At 47.9% G+C, this 24,170-nt stretch overlaps 2 protein-coding genes across 2 annotated transcripts in view; both read right to left on the bottom strand.

The window, feature by feature from the left end:
- Nucleotides 1-3,017, bottom strand: part of trpv6 (transient receptor potential cation channel, subfamily V, member 6) — an 11,744-nt gene extending 8,727 nt beyond the window's left edge. The window contains exons 1-6 of the mRNA XM_056285591.1: nt 2,982-3,017; nt 2,600-2,747; nt 2,323-2,420; nt 2,102-2,224; nt 1,082-1,222; nt 854-952 (exon numbers count right to left, since the gene is read on the bottom strand). Coding sequence (XP_056141566.1) covers nt 854-952; nt 1,082-1,222; nt 2,102-2,224; nt 2,323-2,420; nt 2,600-2,730 — 592 coding nt within the window. The 5' untranslated portion in view covers nt 2,731-2,747; nt 2,982-3,017. The remainder of the gene's footprint in view (nt 1-853; nt 953-1,081; nt 1,223-2,101; nt 2,225-2,322; nt 2,421-2,599; nt 2,748-2,981) is intronic.
- A 4,630-nt stretch (nt 3,018-7,647) lies between these two features.
- The window catches only part of ephb6 (eph receptor B6), a 67,309-nt gene continuing 50,786 nt past the window's right edge, over nt 7,648-24,170 (bottom strand). The window contains exons 6-19 of the mRNA XM_056286345.1: nt 20,602-20,757; nt 18,192-18,463; nt 17,349-17,430; nt 16,488-16,612; nt 15,212-15,374; nt 14,684-14,798; nt 14,534-14,589; nt 13,869-13,985; nt 13,501-13,748; nt 13,069-13,287; nt 11,850-11,999; nt 11,427-11,611; nt 11,107-11,265; nt 7,648-9,550 (exon numbers count right to left, since the gene is read on the bottom strand). Coding sequence (XP_056142320.1) covers nt 9,445-9,550; nt 11,107-11,265; nt 11,427-11,611; nt 11,850-11,999; nt 13,069-13,287; nt 13,501-13,748; nt 13,869-13,985; nt 14,534-14,589; nt 14,684-14,798; nt 15,212-15,374; nt 16,488-16,612; nt 17,349-17,430; nt 18,192-18,463; nt 20,602-20,757 — 2,153 coding nt within the window. The 3' untranslated portion in view covers nt 7,648-9,444. The remainder of the gene's footprint in view (nt 9,551-11,106; nt 11,266-11,426; nt 11,612-11,849; nt 12,000-13,068; nt 13,288-13,500; nt 13,749-13,868; nt 13,986-14,533; nt 14,590-14,683; nt 14,799-15,211; nt 15,375-16,487; nt 16,613-17,348; nt 17,431-18,191; nt 18,464-20,601; nt 20,758-24,170) is intronic.

The following is a 24,170-nucleotide window of genomic DNA, read 5'->3' as shown; positions in this document are numbered from 1 at the left end:
CTTCCATTCAGCCTCGTGTTAAGTGAGTGACAGGTGTCTTGGCACGCCCCCTTGATTTGCTGATCATTTGGGCTAAATTCAGTCAGCCCACAGGCCGCTGACTTCTGACCAGTGACAGCACAGACAGTACAGACAGTGACGCGCTACTTGGGTGAGAGTGGGAAGGGAGAAAAGTGAGCGACTGTGGCAATGGCGGCCGCGGGCGGTAGCATGAACGAGGAGGATTATTTACTTTCTCATCCATTTTCTTCAATGTCACTGGAGGGAAACTTGGAAGTGAAGAGATTGGGGACACGTCATCCAAACGACATTCAAATAACACACAAGAACAAACGACAAAATCCTAAGTTTTGTGTTACTTGGTTTCAATGAAAGGACTGGCTAACAGCTAATGTAGCTAAGAATTCACTTTTCTGCTTCCCATGCTAGCTTTTTGGGGGAGACACACAGCTTGGACCCAACAAGGAATTGTGGATTTGAAATGCAGCATTGAACCTAGTTTTTTTTTTACACTTACAAATACATTGTTGCCTCCTGACTAGATGCTTGCTTGTGTTGAATTAACTCTCAGATGTGCGTCGCTTTGGATAAAAGCGTCTGCTAAATGAGATTGTAAATTGTAAAATATGTCGTCATTCTGATTGTTAAAAACTCAAATTGGTCCTCACAGAGCCAGAAGTACAAGAACACAACAAACAAGTACATAAAACACAGATCGATAGCTGTTATGGGTTAGTGATGACCTCCTTTAGTGGTTTTATTTCATCTTATTCCATGTTTATATCTCTAGTGTGTTTCTTGCTAGATAATATTGCTGCACTATAACTGTCTTGTTAAATGTGTAGTGTCTTACCCCGGTAGTCCTGGACCCTTGTGCTCGCTCCGGCATCGATGACCATGGAGATGATGTCCTCGTTTCCAGCACAGGCAGCAAAAGACAAGATGTGCTCACCTGTTGGCCAAATGTGAACGACAAAAATATGTTTCCCTTATCACTCACAAAAGCATTTATTCATTATAAGTTTATCATAAAAACATTTATTATAAATTGGTAATCTGGGGTGCACATATGCAGGCTTACCGTAATATATCAGACCTCCTATCCTCTTCCTGAAGTACAGCCCGGTGACTCTGGGCGTCACCACGTCACCTCCATGACTTATCAGATGGTGGACCAGGTTGATGTTCTGGTTCACTACCGCGACATGAAGAGGAGTAACACCTAGGAAAGAGAGGAAAAACAACTGATATGAGCAGGATCCCAGATAGCAAAGAATCTTTGGCCCAAATATGGCCCACATCTACAGTTATCTTAGGCCCATATTTGGCCTTGGATGACGACGCTGACTCAGGGTGAGTGTGGCTGCCTCAACTCAGCCACAGGTCCACCTTACATGGCCCACATCTGGAGTTCTCTTATGGCTCACATTTGTACCACTTCTGGCCCACACATTAAATTTGGCCCACGTCTGGCCCACACAACACTTGCCATAACCCAAGTCAGGCCCGGCTCATGACATTTGGGCCTCTTCTGGCCCACACAACATGTGCCTTAACTAAAGTCAAGCCTGGCTCATTAAATCTGGGCCACATCTGGCCCACATGGTATGTGCTGTAAGCCCAATTCATTACATTTGGGCCATGTCAACATTTGCCGTAACCCAAGTCAGGTCAGGCCCGGCTTATGACATCTGGGCCACATCTGGCCCACACAATTGCCAATGCCATAACTGAGCCGTAAGTGCCAAAAGTGCCCAGATTAGGCCCAAATGTGTCTGCTGTCTGGGATGCATTATTCAGCTATTATTAAACTGTTTTGTTTTGTTTTGTTTTTTTGTTTAGATCTGAAAACATTAACAAGTCAAGTTGTCTCCCCTTCTTGCTCCAACATCTCTATTACATCACATCCCTCATATCGTTCTTCTTCCTTTCTCATTGCAATCCACAAATCAGAAGATGCAGAACAGCGGTTATGCAAGTGAGCACTGCCAAATTGTTGCGTATGTACAGTATGATTACACTCCCACTATCCTGTCAGCATAAAGCAAAAGTTCCTCTACTTTTTGTTGTGTCTACTTGCAGTGAGTTTATGTGCATTCACCTTGGAAAAGTTCAGAGGTCATGGGTTCGTTGACGAGTTCAGGAGCTCCATCCATTAGGGCCACGGCCGCATCCAAGTTGTCGTTCATCACAGCGACGTGAAGCGCCGTTTCCCCCAAAGCCCCTGAGTGTGAGCATTGAAACGTCACAGCTTAGGATTGATACTGTGCAGACGTGGAAAAGAGGACAGAACGTTGCAGCGGTGCACCGCACCAGCCTCACCTCTCTCAAAGATATTAGTGGAGGCGCAGCTCAGTAGCTTCTTGATGCAACCCACACTGTTCTTTTTAGCCGCATAGAAGAGAGGAATGTTATTTGTCCTAAGGGAGGGAGGCATTGTAGAAAAACAGGGGTGTTGACAATGAATGCAGGTGAACAGGTTGGAGTATTCTGCAGGGCCACCCGAAAAGAAACTGCTTTATCTCAAACACCATGCACTGGCATTGCAGTGACTAGAGAAGTTAGCGGCCGGTATTTTTCAGATTAGCGAGTTACTCACAGCTTACTATGGAGCAAAAAGGTTTCGTCCAACATTTCGTTCCATCCTTTACGGTTCTGGAGGCGGAACCGCAGTTGGCTCCACCAATGGTTGAGCTCGCTTGGAGCAGATCTTGCCAGGGACGGAGCCATTGTAGACAGGTTAATGACTGAGAAAGGAAAGAGGGTGGGAGGGAGACACAGAAAGAAGAACCAGATGGGTCAAACATCTGAGGCATTCTTTGGAGTCTATGCCAGCAGATAGGTATCACGTCATACCAAACTGAGCACTGTTCAGTCCTTGCTATCTGAGGATGATGTACTATATCAATACTGCAACGCAACAGCTAACTCAGAGTGCATGCATAACATGAAATAGAATAAAATAGGCTTGTTATGCTTACCCTTAAAGAAGGAAATTCACAGTCCTACAATTCCAGTGGCACCAAATCATCACACATGGTTTAAAGATGGTGGCAACATATGGAGATGTCCCACTGGTCAGAAGAGAAGTTGAAATTCCCATGGAATAACCTTTATATGTGACAGCAGGAAGAGGGAGGAGACATTCAGAGACATGGGAATGAACAGGTGGAGAGGGAGGATAAGCCAGGGAAAGACAGGTAGGGGGAGAGGAGTGGTCAAAAGCAGGTTTATACTTTCCCCAGTGGTCAGGCCTCCCACAATAAAAGTGTGTATCTTAGGTTGCATCCAATATTGGGCCCAGTACACGCATCATTGTATTGTGGCCGATATCAAGGTTTAGGATTCTACTCTACTCACCTAATGGGGAGGTGACATCGGTCTGGGCCTATCCCGTTATATCAGACTGGCATCTTCAAGAATGGTCTGCATTTCACTCGCTGCCTCAACGCCTGCATGGCCACCATGAAAATTTTGCAACATCATGACAGTCAACACATTGTGGTCATTGTTCCAAGTCAACCGTGGAGGAAACCAGTTTGGAATTTGCAAGGGCATATGTCTGAGCACCGGCTTGCAATCATAAACCAATTACTGAGAAAAGGTACAGATGTCAGCATTCTTTTTATTGCTGCAACTGTGGATGTTGCACAGGATAAAAAAAAAACCTTTCTAAACAAATAAAGCTTGTACTTTATCAAACAATGTTTGTCAGTGTCAGTGTTTACGATGAGGTATGATTTCCAAGATACATGCATGCACACAAATGCACACACACACACACACCAAACAAGTTTCATTCAGAATGATTTAACGTGTTGAGTTCCATTGATGTGTCAACAGGAATGCTCACAGACACGGTAATTGGCACATTACAAAGACCATAATGATCATTTGAGCGTTTGTCGCGTCATGTGTAATGAGGACGTATTACTTTCCTTTAGAAAACAAAAACAAAGCAGAGGGTATGTGCTGTTTCTTTTCAGGGACCAGAAATCATGAACACGTTGTCATCTCACTTCGTTTCCCCCAGCCCACAGCAGTACAACAGACAAAAACTCGTCCAAAATCTACAAGAACACACATACCCAAGCTAACACACATACCCACGCTAACACACATACCCACGCTAACACACATACCCAAGCTAACACACATATCCAAGCTAACACACATACCCAAGCTAACACACATATCCAAGCTAACACACATATCCAAGCTAACACACATATCCAAGCTAACACACATACCCAAGCTAACACACATATCCAAGCTAACACACATACTCAAGCTAACACGTGTAACAAAAAAGTTCCTGTCCAAGGGAACGAGCGCCAGCCAGGATGACTGTTGGAACCGCCGGTCTGCATGGGTTAGCAGTTAGCTTAGCCCGCCCCGCTTCCGCGTCCTGTCAGACCGCCCTCGGCGTTTCGTCCTCGGGCACAGCTCCAGGCAGGGGCCGTGGTCCCCGGGCCCACCGGACACAGCAGACCAGGCTCTCCCAGCCAATCCAGCGCCAGCTCTCCCAGCCAGACCCCCTCCACACACCTCCCCAGACTCCTCACGACGACACCAAAAACACCAGAGTCAACGCCAGGCGAGGCCGCCGCCACACCGCCCTCGGTGTTACCGGAACTTCCGGTCTGCATGGGCTAGCAGTTAGCTTAGCCTGCCCCGCTCTCCCAGCAGATCCAGCGCCAGCTCTCCCAGCCGCCAAACGAAGACACAACTTTGACGCAGACGTGGACAAAGACGCTGCATGGACGGTGCTGGGTGAGGCCGCCGCAAACGCGACTTCGCACAGCCGTCTTCCCACACCGGAAGCGGAAACTCTTTTTTTCTCCGGAAGCGGAAACTCCACTTTTATGACCGTCTTCGTTATGGGAGGAAAACGAGGGAAGAGAAGGGTGAGCCGGTGAAGCCGGATAACTCATCTCGGTTCACGGTTGGTTTCCACGCGGTTACCTCGGAAGTGGCGCAAAGGCCGCTTTGCAGAACCGTGCACGGATCACGAGTAAGCGGCTGCTTGGCCGTAGGACAGACGGGGCTTAGCAGGCCTCTGTAGGAGGCCTGGCGTTTGGGTGCGGATGTGGCAGTCGCTCGGTACTGTTGAGATAATAGCTGTTTACCCTCGGAGGCCAAGCACCGCTGCCGTAAACACCTGTAGTTGCCAGCCAATTAGTGTCTCTATGAAGACACAATAACACCGTGAAAACATGAGTTTGTGGTTCCCCTGCCTGTTGTTGCAGGACACGCATCATCTGCAGCTCTGTAGCGTTTCAGAGACCCCATCTACCAGGACAATGAGAAGTTGCTGAGAGCATCGTGCAAAACAAACAACTTGCTATGGTCAGAACCCACAGCAAGAAGACGAGCAATGGGGGATGGCACCATATGAAGTAGCCCTACGTTCAGGGTCTGTTTTCGTTTTTTTGTTATTTGTTTTTCAGATACTTTATTGAGGGCGGCACAGTGGCGCAGTGGTTAGCGCGGTCGCCTCACAGCAAGGAGGTCCTGGGTTCGAGCCCCGGTGTAGTCCAACCTTGGGGGGTCGTCCCGGGTCGTCCTCTGTGTGGAGTTTGCATGTTCTCCTCATGTCTACGTGGGTTTCCTCTGGGGGCTCCGGTTTCCTCCCACAGTCCAAAGACATGTAGGTCAGGTGAATGGGCCGTACTAAATTGTCCCTAGGTGCGAATGTGTGTGTGTGTGTGTGTGTGTGTGTGTGTGTGTGTGTGTGTGTGTGTGTGTGTGTGTGTGTGTGTGTTTGTGTTAGCCCTGAGTGATGGCCTGGTGGCCTGTCCAGGGTGCCTGCCGCCCAGTGACTGCTGGGATAGGTTGCAGCATCCCCGCGAGCCTGAGAGCAGAATAAGTGGTTTGGATAATGGATGGATGAGATACTGTATTGATCCTCATGAGGAAATTACACTCTGCATGTAAGCCATCCTAGCTGTGTAGCTAGGAGCAGTGGGCAGCCGCCGTGCAGCACCCGGGGACCAACTCCAGTTCTTCTTTCCACTGCCTCGGTCAGGGGCACAGACAGGAGTATTAACCCTAACACGCATGTCTTTTTGATGGTGGGGGAAACCGGAGCACCCGGAAAAAACCCACCGCAGACACGGGGAGAACATGCAAACTCCACACAGAGGACGACCTGAGATGACCCCCCAAGGTTGGGCAACCCTGGGGTTCGAACCCAGGACCTTCTTGCTGTGAGGCAACAGCGCTAACCACTGCGTCATAGTGCCACCATAATTTGATTTGCTTAAACAGATGTGGGGGAAATGCTCTTTAACTGGTGATGATTTCTTTTTTTCTTTTGGTGACATGTAATTATTCGCTCGAAACGTATTCTTCATTTGTATGGAGACGCGACTAGTGTGGTGTGTGATAATGTGCAGTGATGATGTCGGTCGGGTAAGACTGACAGGATTGTGCTGAGGTGGTGAAAGGCGGCTATCTTATCGTTCCAGATCTGATCTGATAGCGACATGGAGATGTGGGAGACCGGTGTCTGTTCTCTGACTCCTGCTGATCTCAGCAGGTCTCCAGGTCTGATTGCACCCAAAGCTGCTGATCTGTAAAACCCGAGGATCACGAAGCTCACTCTTCAACATTTGAAGGTGATCTCAGTATATATGGTAAGGTGGACTCTGTCCTCATGTTGATGGAGGAGAATGTGCTGCTTTGAGGGCCCAAAGACCGTTTGGCTGGTTGGTAATGAACATTAGTTGACGTCTCTTAGAGCGAGGGATGAGCTATAAACTCATCATGTCCTCCTTATGTGTGGGTACACTGTCGTTGTCCTCGTCATGGAAGAGCTGACTCTGACTTGAGGGTGAACTGGCCAACATGAGTGATAGTAACTAGGTTCATTATTTTGCAGGGTCACGGCCCATTTTCTCAACATTATGCAGAGTTACAGTATTGTCTCATTCTGTCATGCGTCCCTGTCTTGTCCTTACTGTTTTTTTTATTTTATCTTCATTTCTTCCAACTAGTGTGTAACATGTCTTTACATTTTGCTTGACAGTCACTGGAAATTAAAAAAAATGGTGACAGGCATGGACGAGAGTCCATGAATACTGGGATGGGGTCCAGCGCTTCGCCTGTGCCCCCGTCCACAGGGTTAGTGGTTGTGTCAGGAAGGGCATCCGACTTAAAATTATGTCAAATCAGTATGCGGATTGACAAGACCATACCGGATCAGTCAAGGCCCTGGTTAAAAACGACCACCATCGTGTGCTGTGCCCTCACACGGTACCGATGGAATCTATCAACTCTGCTGTGGTGACCCGACAAACAGGGAACAAGCTGAAAGAAGAAGTTGGCACTGGAAATAAAAAGGTTTTGATCTTTTTTATCGAGTTAAAGGAAGTGGAAACTAATGTTGTTCTGAAGCTCCGACGAGTATCTTGTCAGCTCCAACAGCCTCTCTCCCGGTCATGTTTAAATGACTAGCAGAATAGTACTGGGTTTTTTTACCGGATGACCCAAAATATTAACTGGAATACAGTGTGAGCTCTTAAATCGTGCAGGTTTGTCCTGCAGAAAAGGTGTAAACAGATCGGGTTAAGAGTCATCCCTGATGGGTAAAGCAGAGCCAAACACAAGAATCTAAATAAAATCATATTTATTTTACAAATTTGCACATTTGTGGTATATTGGTGAAGACTTGTACAAATTAACACAACTAATCATGTGTGTAGCCTGACACACTCAAATCACTCTCATGCATGTGCAAACACACACACACACGCACACACTCATGTATAGCATATACACAACCACACTGCCACAGAGACGGCAGACACACATTTTACAGACAAAACAAAGCATTACATGGCCTTCCCTCTTGTGGAAATCAGATGTTCACAAACATGTCCAGTTAAACCATTTCACACATTCACAATGCTTATATGCTGCAGTGACATCGCTCTGGCACTCAAACAGAAAAGGAAGTGGCGTGTGAAGTGTGCACAACGACGAGGGTGCTGTTCCTATTTTTCATACTGGACGGAGGCTCGTGTTCGCAGTCCAGATGATGGACTCCACAGAAGTCCATCATCTCGACAGCGACGGCCACGGTGTGCTCGGCGGTCACGACACACCCGCTATGTGCCAAGTGGGAGTGAATTATGCAAACATGCTGTGCTCTCTCTGACTGTGGCTCGGCCTGGAAGATCAACGGTTTCCTTAAATCTCAGATAAAGGCCGCTACGTCTGTGTAACCATTTACTTTTGATCACAGTCGGCGTTTGGCATTGATTTCAAATTGGTGCCCGACGCCATTTGGCCAGGAACATCCATCCATCATCCAAACTGCTTATCCTGCTCTCAGGGTCGCGGGGATGCTGGAGCCTATCCCAGCAGTCATTGGGCGACAGGCGGGGAGACACCCTGGACAGGCCGCCAGGCCATCACAGGGCAGACACACACATTCACACCTAGGGACACTTTAGTACGGCCGATTCACCTGACCTACGTCTTTGGACTGTGGGAGGAAACCCACGCAGACACGGGGAGAACATGCAAACTCCACACAGAGGACGACCTCCCCAAAGTTGGACTACCCCGGGGCTTGAACCCACGACCTTCTTGCTGTGAGGTGACTGCGCTAACCACTGCGCCATGTTCCTGGCCAGGGCAGCACCCCTGGCCAGGAACATGAAAATCGAATAATGCTAATATTCTAAGCCACTAGATTTGAACAGACACCATAGGCCACGAGGTGGCAAATGCTAAACTGCTTTTAACCAAAATGTTTCCTCCAATTGCCCTTTTAAGAATTTTTAGAAGAGAAGAAGCGATCTAGCTTTACAAATAATTGAACAAAACTGACACCAGGAAAAAGATTTTGATTGTCTTCACGCAATTCTTTGTCCCCATATTCCAAAAAGAAAGAAAATAAAGTAAGAAAACAGCACATTTTAACATTTTTATTCCTCTGAATCAGGGCGGGAAAACTGGGAAGTGTTTTAGGAGAGACAACGGTGAGACAACTCAGGAGTGGAAATGCGGACGAGAGAATGAGGCGGCGGCGTGTTGGAGCCGGGTAAAAAAAGGCAAACAGCGATTAAGTGAAACATCATAAAACACATCGAAGACTCCTTAAGGTTCCGCTTCTTCTCAGCAACTGTCCTCTCTGATCTCGCTTTCACTTGGACTGCAGCTCCCACAGTGCTTCTCTCTTAACTTCTATTGTTTCAAGTCAGTGGTTGGTTTGGAGAGTAAAATTGTCTTTTTCACCCTTCCCGGCTATCGTGTCAGGTTTACTATCAGAATACGCACTGGCACACAATGCTATTGCTGTGCAAAGGCTAATTCTTTTTCCTTTTGTTTTGGCAGAACATTTGCTCAGTCAGAGAGAACGTTGGCGAAGTCAGACACAACCGCTGAAGAAACACGAAAAACCATCAAATCCATGGCACTGTGTGTCGGTGGATCTCACACCTCCACCTGTCCCTGCGTCAGGTGGGCTCTAAGCTGCTGAGCGGCACTGACGATCTTCCTTTGGTGGCCCAGGAGGTTCACCCCCAGATTCTGGACGTCCCTGAGAGAGAAACAGAGACAGGAACCACGTTTAGAATAGCAAGTTAAAGAATAACTCAACATCAGACCATTTTAGTGGGTTTGCTGACATCTACAGGTTATAAACCATCTGAAGGTTAAAAAGACACCAGGCTGGTCTTGGTACTCTGTGATATTAGCATAGCAGGATGCCAGGCTGGTCTTGGTACTCTGTGATGTTAGCATAGCAGGATGCCAGGCTGGTCTTGGTACTCTGTGATGTTAGCATAGCAGGATGCCAGGCTGGTCTTGGTACTCTGTGATGTTAGCATAGCAGGATGCCAGGCTGGTCTTGGTACTCTGTGATGTTAGCATAGCAGGATGCCAGGCTGGTCTTGGTACTCTGTGATGTTAGCATAGCAGGATAAACACAGCTGCAGCTAATAACATTAATGGGTCCGTTTGATTGAGGTGTGCCAGCAGACCTATCAGCATGGACAGACAGAAGTGGGGTTTCCATCAATCCAGTTTATGTAAAATTTGGATTTTGAATGGGAAAAGGTTGAATGGAAACACAAAATTTTGAGAGAAAAAAATCCGAGCTATTGCGAAAAACTTTCATATGCTTACTTTTGGTGAATTTTGCTTTAGTTGGGCGAAGGAAATGCATTTACCGAATTAAAGAATGAAATGCGAAAAGAATTTAATCACATGATCAACTGTTGCTTCATCTTAACTGGTCCATCTTTGTTGTGGATGTTAAGGTATGGGCATAGCACATAGGACACTAAACTACATTCTGGAGTTTGTTCAACCAAAAAAAAAAAAAAAAAATTCGCTTTTCTTTCTGATTTTAGAAAACTTCGCCTAAAATTCGCTTGATAATTGAATGGATACGTGGAGCCAACACCGACAACTGCCAATGCTGCCTCTGTGTGGCGTACGCATAGCAGAACAAACACAGCTGCATCTAATACAATTAATAATAGGTCTGTTTGATGTTGGGGTGCCGAAATACCAACACCAGCTGGGCAGGTTTTTAACCTTTAACCTTTGGGTCTTATTTTTGTAGTTTTTGCCATTGTGCAAACAAAAGTTAAAAATGATTTCCCGAACTGTCCAATATTATCTATGTTTGATTGCATTGTTGCCCTACTTCCTGGTTTAGCTTGTAACAATAAACTAACCAGGGAGTGTAACTGAGAAGTCCTAAATAAAAGGGGATCACGTACACAGTCTAACTGAGACACTAGATTTTGTTTTGTTGTTGTTATTTTTGTTCAAGGCTCAAGTTCTGATGCCCCAAAAGACACCATTGCAAAGTTGTGTCCAGCAGTGGTCCTTTGTCCAGAATCTCCAAAAGGAAGCCAACAAATAAAAAAATATCATAACTGATATGTATGATGGGAAAAACTTAGAAAATAAGACCCAGGCTTGTAAAAAACCCCAAAACAAAACAAAAAACTGAATTATCCGTTGAGGTCAACCAAAAGTCAGCTATGAATTTGAAAACAATTACTAGGTCAGTCTGTGTTTTGAGACATGCAAATGAACACACACAGACAGGGCTGTAGCGTGTACACAAAACCTTTTACTTACTCCATAGTGAGCCTGCTGACTCTGTCTAACGTGTCCAGGTGTGCCCGGTCAAATTCATCCTTATATCTCTCCATCCTGAGTGCCGTTAGCCACTCGCCCACTGTTGCCACTGAGGACAGGTCTGTGGGGGTGGGGCTCAGTAGGGGCTGGGAGCAGCTTCTGTCAGACCAGGACGGAAAGATCGCCAAAGCAAATGTCAGACACGTCTCAGAGCATTAGCATTTATAAATGTAGTGTCGTCTGCATTGAATAAATCAAGTGTAGGCTTCTGATGCCAACACAGGCCACGCGGGATGGAGAGGGGGGGGGCGAAGCCTCACCGAGCCGTTTCTGCCTTGAGGGAGGCAGGGTGCCTAATAAGCCTGTCCAAGGAGGAGAGGAGTGAGTCAAAACCCGGCCGGTCCCCTCTATCGGCCTGCCAGCACTGCAGCATCAAAGTGTGGAGGGCTGGAGGGCAATTATGGGGGGCTGGAAGACGGTATTGTTCTGCTACTGCTTTCATCACCTGAGAGAGAGAGAGAGAGAGAACGAGAGAGAGAGAGAGAGGGAGAGAGACACGGGGCAAACGGCAAGCGAAATCCTGTTAAAGCGGCTTACCTTAAAGATCACACAGCACGGAGGACTTGTCAGAGCGACTCAGAGAACATAATGTATTCAGCTCAGCTCTCTGATTTTGTCACGACTCAGACGCATCTATTAAACATGAATGCTCTGGCTCAGTCTTCCGCATCATCCGTACTCACCTCCTGGTTGCTCATGTCCCAGTAGGGACGCTCTCCGTACGACATCACTTCCCACATTAGCACGCCAAAGCTCCAGACATCGCTGGCCGAGCTGAACTTGCGGTGCTGGAAGGCCTCAGGGGCCGTCCACCTCACGGGAATCTTACTGCCCTGATAGGCCAAGGTGAGGGAGGAGGACGAGAGATGAAGCAGCATATATACATATCAGGAAAAGCTGTCAGCAGTTAACGCTGCGACGAATTTTTCACTCATTATGTTTCAGTCTCAATCTAACCCCCCCCCCTTTTTCTCCCCAACTGTACCCGGCCAATTACCCCACTTTTCTGAGCCGTCCCGGTCTCTGCTCCACCCCCCCTGCTGATCCAGGGAGGGCTGCAGACTACCACATGTCTCCTCCCATACATGTGGAGTCGCCAGCCGCTTCTTTTCACCTGACAGTGAGGGGTTTCACCAGGGGGATGTAGTGCGTGGGAGGATCATGCTATTCCCCCCAGTTCCCCCTCCCCCCTGAACAGGCGCCCCGACTAACCAGAGGTGGCGCTAGTGCAGCGACCAGGACACATACCCACATCCGGCTTCCCACCCAGACACGGCCAATTGCGTCTGTAGGGACGCCCGAGCAAGCCAAAGGTAACACGGGGATTCAAACTGGTGATCCCCATGTTAGTAGGCAATGGAATAGACTGCCATGCCACCCGGACGCTTTTAGCAAACACTTTCATTAAAAATGACTCACAAAGAGAGTCAGTGGTGAGTGGATATGTTGATACGCGCCAATTAACAGGCGTCTTAGAGTACTGAGTAGGAACTACATCATAAATGAGTAGGAAACTGCATCATAGATGAATAGGAACTACATGATAGATGGGGGTAAATCTTCTCAAATGCAGTTAGTGCATCTCTCGGCTCTGTTGTTCCTCTCAAGTGACTGGTTGCACCACTTTTTCTGGTTATATGGTCTGGTTTACCAAAACACTGACAATCAAATCCACTTGTGTGCAAAGGTTATTTTTTTCTTTGGCACAATGTGCTCCATCAGAGAGAATGGAGAATGTTACTGAGCCCAGCAGCAGTTGGAGGAAGTTTTATAAAACTGAAATGTCACCATAAACAAAAAAATGACTTCTCTATTTTTTTAGCAAGTCACTCAATGACTGCAGGGCCTTTTTGTTCTCAACACATGAGGAGAACCAGGGAAGCTTCATTCCCCAGTACGCACCAGCGAGGCAGTGTAGGTGGGCATGTTGTGGTCCAGGCCCCTCATGAGTCGTGACAGGCCAAAGTCAGACACCTTACACACCAGGTTGGAGTTGACCAGCACATTCCTGGCTGCCAGGTCTCGGTGGACGAAGTTTCTGTCTGCGAGGTAGCGCATCCCTGCGCCTACACCCCTCAGCATCCCGACCAGCTGAAGAATGCTGAACTGATCTTCATTCTCCTGAAGGAGGTTAAAGATTGCGGGAGGCCACAAAGGAATGGGAGGAGACCGGCAGAGAAACACAATCGATCAGTTTGCGTTTTGTTGGATTCGGATGTTGAGCTTGAGTTGTTTAGGTAAACCAGTGAGCTTCAGTGGGGATTCAGCAACAGCAACAACAACAACAAAACCCGAAAAAACAAAAGCTGAGTGTGTCAGTGTTGGTGACCTCACCCTGAGGAAGGCATCCAGGGGCCCGTTCTCCATAAACTCAGTGATAATCCTCTCCGGGGGACTGCGGGTGACCACCCCTTCCAGTTTCAGCACGTTGGGGTGGTCAAACTGGCCCAGGACCCCTGCCTCACTCAGGAACATACCCCTCTCTCTGTCAGTCACCCCCCAGCGTAGGGTCTTCACCGCCACCAGCAACTCCCTGCGCCCCAGCGGACGGTAACGGCCCCGAGAGACCTCCCCAAACTGGGCTGGAGTGTAGAAAGAGAAAGAGAAAGAGAGAGGGAGAGAGAGGGGGTAAGGAGGTCAGCAAAAGGACTATATTGTGCCAATGCCAGGGTTTAAAACGCACTCAAATGTCAGAGTCTTACCTGCACCGATCACCTCCTCAATTTTCAAGTGTGTGGGGTCTATTTCCCGGGCAAACTCCTTGACCGCCTCACTAGGGTCCTCATAAGTGGACGGGTCCACATAATATTTTATTCCACCTGAAAAGAACACACAACAAATGAATCCACATGAACTGTATTTCTAATCTCTGAATTTCTGATGTAACATAATCCATCCATTATCCAAACCGCTTCTCCTACTCAGGGTCGCTGGGATTCTGGAGCCTATCCCAGCAGTCATTGGGCGACAGGCGGGGAGACACCCTGGACAGGCTGCCAATCCATCACAGGGCCCACACACACACACACACACACACACACACTCACCCCTAGGGACAATTTAGTACGGCCGATTCACCTGACCTACATATCTTTGGACTGTGGGAGGAAACCAGAGCCCCCGGAGGAAACCCACACAGACACGGGGAGAACATGCAAACTCCACACAGAGGACAACCCGGGACGACCCCCAAGGTTGGACTACCCCGAGGCTCGAACCCAGGACTTTCTTGCTGTGAGGCAACTGTGCTAACCACTGCGCCACCGCGCTGCTCGCCCAGGTTGAGTTATTTTAAAATATTTTACGTAACCCCATTCATGCTGACAGATAATGAAACATACTTCCTTTCTGGGTGGAAAATACACACCTCTGTTACTGATGTACCTCTGGAGCCTGTCGCTGTAGGGACTCTCTCTCCTCTTACTGCCACGGCAAAGCAAACAGTGTGTACATGAACAGCAGGTTCAGAAGAAGAAAACCAGATCAAATGTTTGGTGTGTACCAGTACACCACTCACCTGCGGAAAACCACAACAACCACTATCGCTGCCACGACCAGCAGGAAGGCTGCACCACCCATCACGGACCCAACCAGCAGAGGCAGTCGATTCTGGATCTGCTGTGAGCGCTCCTCTGCAGAAGAAGAAATAAGAAAGTCATCAGCTATTCAAGTCACCAAGGAAGTCATCAACAATATAAAGTCTTTAAACTGTCTCTGACTCAAAGCGTCATTTGCCATAGGATGGATGAGGACGGATCCAAGGCTCATTAGTAGTCCATTAGGTGCCCATGCTAACCTATTAATCATCATTTGTCTTGTCTGGGCTTGTACCATTTGTGGTGTGTGTGTGTGTGTGTGTGTGTCAGTGACCTGCCATTGTCAAAAAATATTCCTGTTATTCAGCTGTGGAGTAGTGAAAGAGTTTTTCACTTTACTGGCAGGATTTCTTTGAGTCAGTATACAGTTGGACTTGCCTCTCAGACCTTGGTATAATCTAATTTTAGTGAAATACGCCCTCTACTGGAGGTGGCATGCATTGTCGTACCCAGAGCCAGTGTGGTGAAGTAGACAGTGTGGCTGTAGGGACCGTAGCCCCTCTCGTTACGAGCTCTGATCTGGAAGGCGTAGATGGATCCCGGTATCAGAGAGTTGACTGTCACTGTGTTGGTCTCACTGTACACACTTACTGCACTGTCCTCATCCGAACCCTGACAGGGAGGGGACAGGAGGGGAGGGGAGAGGAGGGGGGAGAGAGACTCAGCTTATTGTTGGTGAGTGTGGTTTTGTATTTTTGTGCTTATGCATGCACTGTTCAAGTCCACATTTAAGTTTTTGTTTTAATGAAGTTACGTTTCTGCATGGGAGGATTTTTTTTTTACACCCCCCCCCCTTTTTCCTCGCCAATTGACCTTTCGCAAAGTACCGCCCAAGAACGGTGCTTGTCCAATCCTACCATAGCAACGGTCCGTCAAGCTTTCAAACACACAACAACATGCTGAAACGGTGTGCCTATGGGATCTGCAGACCGGATACTAGATATCTGAAAAGTTTGGAGGGGGTGTCATTCTCTTTCCCTTCCCGAAACCCAGAACGCAAGAAGCGCAATCTCGGCAATAGATTTGGCAGTATAGCAGACTCCATGGCCAGCTTAATCCATCCAAAATCAATAAAAATACCTGTCTGCTCCAAGCTAAGCTTGCTACTAGCTATTATTGATAGCTAATACAGCTAACGTGTTATTACTGTTACTTTACCCACACAATGCGCTGATTTCTTCCTTCATGTTTTGGTGTTTTCCGGCTACTTCCTGGATAGTTCTGAAATGCTTGACGGGCATAGCAACAGTAACTAAGGGGGGCGGGACTTTGCGAAAGGTCAATTGTATCCAGCCAATCACTCCACTCTTCCGAGCCGTCCCGATCGCTGCTCCACCCCTTCTGCCGATCCGGGGGAGGGCTGCAGACTACCACATGCCTCCTCCGATACATGTGGAGTTGCCAGCCGCTTCTTTTCACCTGACAGTGAGGAGTTTCACCAGGGGGATGTAGGGCGTGGGAGGATCACACTACTCCCCCCAGTTCCCCTTCCCCCCCGAACAGGCGCCCCAACCCACCAGAGGAGGCGCTAGTGCCGCAACCAGGACACACCCACATTCGGCTTCTGACCCGCAGACACGGCCAATTGTGTCTGTAGGGATGCCTGACCAAGCCGGGGGTAATGCGGGGATTTGAACAGGCGATCCCTATGTTGGCAGACAACAGAATAGACCGCCACGCCACCCAGATGCCCATGTTTGTAGATTTTTGTTTGTGTGTGTTTACCTTGTCATAGTATCTGAGTTGGTACTCCAGGATGTCTCCATTGGGTCTATCAGGCTGAGGCCAGGACAGTGTGATGGAGTCCGGGGCCCGACTTAGCTGGTGCATCATGGGAACTGTAGAGGGAACTGAGGGAGAAAGTGATGGAGGGTTATTGATTGTATATTTTCACCAATCAGTTAATTTTGATTACATATTATCATTAATTATGATCTATGAGGAAGTTGTTCTACATCACATCAATTTTGATGTGATGTGATGTTCCCATATTGACCACATGGGGACAGCATTACCAAACCTGTAGGGGGTCGCTTGCGCATGATGACAGTTAAGGAGCTTTTATAAGGCGCCACACAGGATTAAGTTACTCTCACTGTACTGTCTCGCTTGCCTCGGCCAACCAGCCCTTCATTTTTATACCAGCCCCCATGGGCTCCCCAGTCGACCACACCCTCACCACAGATCCGTTGATTTTCAATTTCACTCATTATTGGAATATCCTAATCAATTTTAATATAATATACCAGGAGTGGCACCAAGCCTGCCTATCTCCTTTTTCACCTCTCCTTGCTTTACCGGTCTCTCTCTGTTTCTCTCTCTCTGTTTCTCTCCTTTCTTTTCCTCTCATTCTTCCCTTTCTCCATCCATGGTGAGCATAATGTGAGCTGACAGGATATTGTGACCTTGAGCAACCTCGTGTCCAGCGGCAGAAAAAGATGGAGCAGAGGAGATAGACAGAAAACGTGAGGAAGAGAGAGGAAGACAAAAGATAGACAGAGAGAGAGAGAGAGAGAGAGAGAGAGAGAGAGAGAGAGAGAGAGAGAGAGACAGTATGATTTTTTAGTTTGGTCGTGACATGCTCACCTGACTGGCTGGTGGTGAAATTGATGCTGGTGTATCTCGGTGGGAAAGGACTAAAAGCTGAGACCTCGTTCATGGCTTGCACCTGCCAGTCAAAAGAATAAATCACATGGAGTTTTTATTTATTTTTTTTCGAATTCAACATACTTCAGTTTAAATGAATAAGCACAAAGCAGAAATAAAGCCAGACACTTGCAGCACTCACCAAATACTCATAAAAGAGGTAATACTAATAATGGTCAAAATAAATAATAATAAACTAATGATAATAAAATAATATCATAATAAAAAGTAATAATAATAAGAAGGTAAAGGGTTTACTTTTTATTTTATTAGATATATTCTTTTTCTTTTACTTATTCTTTGTCTTTTATCTGTGAAGCGTTTCAAGATCTGTCTCTGCAGATGAGACGCACCACACAAACTCAATTTATTATTATTATTATTACTGTTAATAACAACCTATCGTAACTTCAGGATAAGCTATGAGTTAGCTCAAACCATGCAGAGCTCAATAAAACGTGTAAAACCTGCAGAAGAACAGAACATTTAAAGCCCCGGTACACCCGGCCGCTATAGCTTGAGGAAGTGTTTCACCATGTACAGAACTTTTCTGAAGGCTGGTTTTGAAGTGCCGTCACTCATTCAGTCACAATAAACGGTCACATGCAGTTCGCTACGGTGCAACAGGTACATTCAATTCACTTTTATGAAGACATGTCTCGTCTTTTTTTTTCTCCCTCCGTCAGTTTTTATACCAGTAGACTGTGGTGTTTGAGATTATTTGAAAGTTAATGGGCTCAGGATGTATTTGCTCCACAATGGACCTGTTCTCTGGTCCTGTACCTGTATGAGGTAGGTGACTCTGGTCAGCAGGTTATTGAGGGTGACCTTGGTCTGCTTCAGGTTGGTCTGGGAGGGGCTGTACGTGACGGCCTCCCCGCACCAGGAGCACGATGCCGGATTACTGAAGGTGGCCGAGGGGCAGATGCGGCACACCACCCCATACCACACCTCGTCACGGCCACCCATGTCCATCGGAGGGCGCCACCGCAGGGACACCCCGCCGTCACCACTCTCATACTCCCAGGAGAGAGAGACGGGGGCAGATGGAGGACCTGGGGATGGACAGGAGGACAGAGAAATACAGAAACAGAATATGAGAGAGAGAGAGAGAGAGAGAGAGAGAGAGAGAGACAGAAGAATGGGTTATTCAATACATATAGATAGACAGATGGATAGATAAATAGATGGATGGATAGTTTATTTGTCCTCAAGGAGGAAATTCTTCTCTACAGTAGGTGAAAACAAGTAAGACATACAGCATTATACAAAATACAGGCTTTACAGGGACACTTAATAACAGAGGTCACACAGCAGAGACAAAGACATGAACACTCTACACACAAAAGACTGGATTTCCTGTAACTTAAGAGGAGGTTATTTGTTTAAAGCTTGTACGGCTGTAGGAACAAAGCTGTCACTAAAACGGGTCTTTCTGCACATGGGGAGTCTGCACCTGCGTGCAGGAGGAAGGGTAGAGTGGAGGGTGTGGGCGCTTTGCGGATCAGGGATGAGGCGACACAATCAGATAAGTTGGGGTTAGGAATAGTCAATTGGTTTGCTGGCTAAATGAGTTATCTTTACAGAGTTTACCCCCCCCCCTTTTTCTCCCCAATTGTACTTGGCCAATCACCCCGCTCTCCGAACTGTCCTGATTGCTGCTCCACCCCTCTGCCGATCTGGGGAGGGCTACAGACTACCACATACCTCCTCCCATACATGTGGAGTTGCCAACTGCTTCTTTTCACCTGACAGTGAGGAGTTTCACCAGGGGGCCATAGCGCGTGGGAGGATCACACTATTCCCCCCAGTTCCCCCTCCCCCCCTTAACAGGCGCCCCAACCGACCAAAGGAGGCGCTAGTGCAGCGACCAGGACACATACCCACATCCAGCTTCCCACCTGCAGACACGGCTAGTTGTGTCTGTAGGGACGCCCGACCAAGCCGGAGGTAACACGGGGATTCGAACTGGTGATCCCTGTGTCGGTAGGCTATGGATTAGACCACTACGCTACCCACATGCCCCCTGAAGAGTTTATTCTTACCAGTGACTGTAAGCATATGGAAAAAAAACGAAATTGTACCATGCAAAAGAACTGGGTCAATAATGCTACAGTACAGGAGAAGGAGGAGGAGGTGGGGTTGGACGTACAGGTGGTTTAGTTTACGGGTGGTTGTAAGTCCCTGTTGACAATACTTGTAAATGACCATGGTATACTGACTGGCAAGATAAGATGTACTTTATTATATTAATCCCCATGAGGAAATTCATCCTCTGCATTTAACCCATCCCAACACACAAACTGGAAGAATTGGGCAGCCATGTCGCTAGGATCAGTCGCCGTGCAGCACCCGGGGACCAACTCCCAATTCTTCTTTCCACTGCCTTGCTCAGGGGCACAGGCAGGAGTATTAACGCTAACATGCATGTCTTTTTGATGGTGGGATGAAACCGGAGCACCCGGAGGAAACCCATGTAGACACAGGGACAACATGCAAACTCCACACAGAAAGGACCTGGGGTGGCCTGGGGTTCGAACCCAGGACCGTCTTGCTGTGACGCAGCAGTGTAACCACTGGGCCACTGTGCTGCCCGACTGAGCCCAAGGTTATTGCCCAGTGTAATGCCAAGGGATCTGAAAGGCTCCACCACCTCTACCTTCTCTCCTTTGATGGTGAGACTGGGGGGGTGGACCAGGGTTTGGGGAACATAGTGAATATTTTGCTCTCATCGGATGCATCTGCTAGAACATTTCAAGTATAAACGTAACATCATACTGGCATAGAGGTTTAATGGTGGAAATTCGGGGGTCTAGGATTTACAAGGCCGTGCCACTGAGACGGTTCAGCTCAACTGAGCGAAGTGGCTGAATCATGCGAAAAATGGATTTTCATAGCTGTTTTTAACTTCATGCTCTGACTCGGATTTCTCGAGTTTCACTTTTCCACCGTGATGGAAAGGAATAATCTGTGAATATTAAACCACAAAACCCCACATAAAGTGATCCTGAGGTTATTATAACTGTAGAGGAAGGAGGTGGGGGGTAATACCATCCACCCTGCATTAGGTTCTGAGTGAATATCCGTATCTTTTTATTGCCTTTAATAGCCAGGTATACTTCTCTGTGACACACACACACACACACACACACACACACACACACTTGTCAGAGAGACAGATGGAGACGCTCACTTGTGCAGGAGGAGGAGTTGGCATCGTGGGCTGCTCGGTAGAAGCCGCTGCGACACTCACACATGTGTGCTCCCTCCTGGCTCGTCCTGCTGTTGGAGGGACAGGCGGAGCAGGGGACTGAGCCCGACGTGGACTTGAAGTATCCCACCGAGCACGCTGCAGACAGAACGGAGAGACGCCATGGAAGGGAAATGAAATCCGGACATCAGCCAGATATTTAACATAGAAATGAAACAGGTTTACAGGATTAACAACCGGCTAAGAACCTGGTTCTGCTGAAAGTAAGAGGAATCCTGCCATGCCCTGGTGCAAAGCACAGCCTCCTGCTGTGACGTCACCGTAAATGATGCAACTTGAGAGTAAATCCGAGTCGTTTTTGTTTTGTTTTTATGCTACAGGCAACCACACTGGCCGTTTACACGGCAACGTTTTTAACACAAAACGGTAAAGTATTGTTGCGTTTTGGCCGTCCGTTCACACGACAACGGCGTTTCGGGGGGCCTGAACGCGCAAACGTGTGAAACCGGGTTCCAGGGCGAAACCGGGTTCCAGAGTGAAACCTTTCGAAAACGCAACTCCGGCGTCGCCGTGTAAACTAGCAAAACCGCTACCTGCGAGAACGGTGACGTCACGGCTCCACTTCGCACATGCGTGTTACGTTTTCAGTCAAATAGCCATGCGCGAGTAAGAAGACAACATGAACAATGGCGGACGACCAACAGATACGTATACGGGACTACCGCGCTGTGTTTGCGCCGTTTATCTCTGCTGAGTTTATTAACGCTCCTCCAGCAACGCGTCGATTTGCTGCGCCATTACTGGGATGAGCGGAGACGCTTTATTTACATGCGCCAAACTCTCCGCCCACCCATACGTCGCCGAAATGCCCCGTTTTCCAGCGTACACTCGCCATCGTCTGTTTACTCACCGCGCTGAGAAGAAAGCGTTTGTGCGCAGGCGTGTGACGTTACCAGGTCCACCGGAAGCGCTCTCTACTACAAAGGTTCATCGCCGCCTACTGGCCTGGCATGCACACTACAGCGTTTTCAGTCGGGGTTTTTTTTTTTTGGCGGATCAGTGCGCATGCGGATCGTATTCAAAACGATGTCGTCTGAACGGGGAACTTTTTTAAAACGCAAAGGAAAAACTTTTACGTTTCCAGCAAGACCGCTGTCGTGTAAACGTCTCCCAAGTTATGTGTGTGTGTGTGTCAGTGTGTCTTTAACACGGTGAGTTTGTGCCTCACAGGCTTCGTTGTCAGTTTGTGTGCAGGACAGTGATTTGTGTGTGTTTATAGTGGAGGTGCTTTGCTCTGGGAGAGGCAGGATTAGCAGCAGACACGCCCTTTGCCTGGTTAAGAAGGGGGAACAGATGTCACAAAGTGTGTGTATTTAACACAAAAGCAGCCGTCCTCACGGTGAAACAAAAGTCAGCATCTACTGTGACAAGGAAATGAACACAACTTCATTCGTTTACTCGAATGGATACAAAGTAAAGTGTTGCAGTAAAGTCAAGAGGCGAGCTGACGCCATGTGACCACACGCACACACGTACGCACATACACACATACAGGAGAAAGAGCGCAAAATAGAGGGAGATGGAGTCCCCTCTTACACACCCATGCGCGCACGGAGGGCAAACAGAGGGGGGGGGGCAGCATATCACTATCTGAAGCTGCAGGCAGTTGCCCTCAGGGGATAAAGTTTATTATTGTCGAGTGTGAAATTTTCTGAAATGTGGCAGTGGTTAATCCTGACTGCAGGCCAGCTCTGACCTCCTCTTTTTCTTTTTTTTTTTGATTCCCCCCCTTTTCTCCCCAATTGTACCCGGCCAATTATCCCACCCTTCCGAGCCGTCCTGGTCTCTGCTCCACCCCCTCTGCCGATCCGGGGAGGGCTGCAGACTACCACATGCCTCCTCCCATACATGTGGAGTCACCAGCCGCTTCTTTTCACCTGACAGTGAGGAGTTTCACCAGGGGGACGTAGCGTGTGGGAGGATCACGCTATTCCCCCCAATCCCCCCTCCCCCCTGAACAGGCGCCCCAACCGAGCAGAGGAGGCGCTAATGCAGCGACCAGGACACCTACCCACATCCAGCTTCCTACCCGCAGACTGTGTGTACTGGTCTGTGTGGTGTTTGATTCTGTGTGTACTGGCCAGTGTGTTGTTTGATTCTGTGTGTACTGGCCTGTGTGGTGTTTGATTCTGTGTGTACTGGCCTGTGTGGTGTTTGATTCTGTGTGTACTGGCCAGTGTGTTGTTTGATTCTGTGTGTACTGGCCAGTGTGTTGTTTGATTCTGTGTGTACTGGCCAGTGTGTTGTTTGATTCTGTGTGTACTGGCCTGTGTGTTGTTAGTTTCTGTGTGTACTGGCCTGTGTGTTGTTAGTTTCTGTGTGTACTGGCCTGTGTGGTGTTTGATTCTGTGTGTACTGGCCTGTGTGGTGTTTGATTCTGTGTGTACTGGCCAGTGTGTTGTTTGATTCTGTGTGTACTGGCCTGTGTGTTGTTTGACTCTGTGTGTACGGGCCTGTGTGTTGCTAGTTTCTGTGTGTACTGGCCTGTGTGGTGTTTGATTCTGTGTGTACTGGCCTGTGTGGTGTTTGATTCTGTGTGTACGGGCCTGTGTGTTGCTAGTTTCTGTGTGTACTGGCCTGTGTGTTGTCTGATTCTGTGTGTACTGGCCTGTGTGTTGTCTGATTCTGTGTGTACTGGCCTGTGTGTTGTTTGATTCTGTGTGTACTGGCCTGTGTGTTGTTAGTTTCTGTGTGTACTGGCCCGTGTGGTGTTTGATTCTGTGTGTACTGGCCTGTGTGTTGTTAGTTTCTGTGTGTACTGGCCTGTGTGGTGTTTGATTCTGTGTGTACTGGCCTGTGTGGTGTTTGATTCTGTGTGTACTGGCCTGTGTGTTGTTAGTTTCTGTGTGTACTGGCCTGTGTGTTGTCTGATTCTGTGTGTACTGGCCTGTGTGTTGTCTGATTCTGTGTGTACTGGCCTGTGTGTTGTTAGTTTCTGTGTGTACTGGCCTGTGTGGTGTTTGATTCTGTGTGTACTGGCCTGTGTGTTGTTAGTTTCTGTGTGTACTGGCCTGTGTGTTGTCTGATTCTGTGTGTACTGGCCTGTGTGTTGTCTGATTCTGTGTGTACTGGCCTGTGTGTTGTTTGACTCTGTGTGTACTGGCCTGTGTGTTGTTAGTTTCTGTGTGTACTGGCCTGTGTGTTGTTAGTTTCTGTGTGTACTGGCCTGTGTGTTGTTAGTTTCTGTGTGTACTGGCCTGTGTGTTGTTAGTTTCTGTGTGTACTGGCCTGTGTGGTGTTTGATTCTGTGTGTACTGGCCAGTGTGTTGTTAGTTTCTGTGTGTACTGGCCTGTGTGTTGTTTGACTCTGTGTGTACTGGCCTGTGTGTTGTTAGTTTCTGTGTGTACTGGCCTGTGTGTTGTTAGTTTCTGTGTGTACTGGCCTGTGTGGTGTTTGATTCTGTGTGTACTGGCCAGTGTGTTGTTTGATTCTGTGTGTACTGGCCTGTGTGTTGTTTGATTCTGTGTGTACTGGCCTGTGTGGTGTTTGA

This window comes from Lampris incognitus, chromosome 9, assembly GCF_029633865.1.
Source record: "Lampris incognitus isolate fLamInc1 chromosome 9, fLamInc1.hap2, whole genome shotgun sequence".
NCBI lineage: Eukaryota > Metazoa > Chordata > Actinopteri > Lampriformes > Lampridae > Lampris > Lampris incognitus.
The sequence above is the reverse complement of the archived record's forward strand: the minus strand, read 5'-3'. Positions and strand labels throughout refer to the sequence as shown.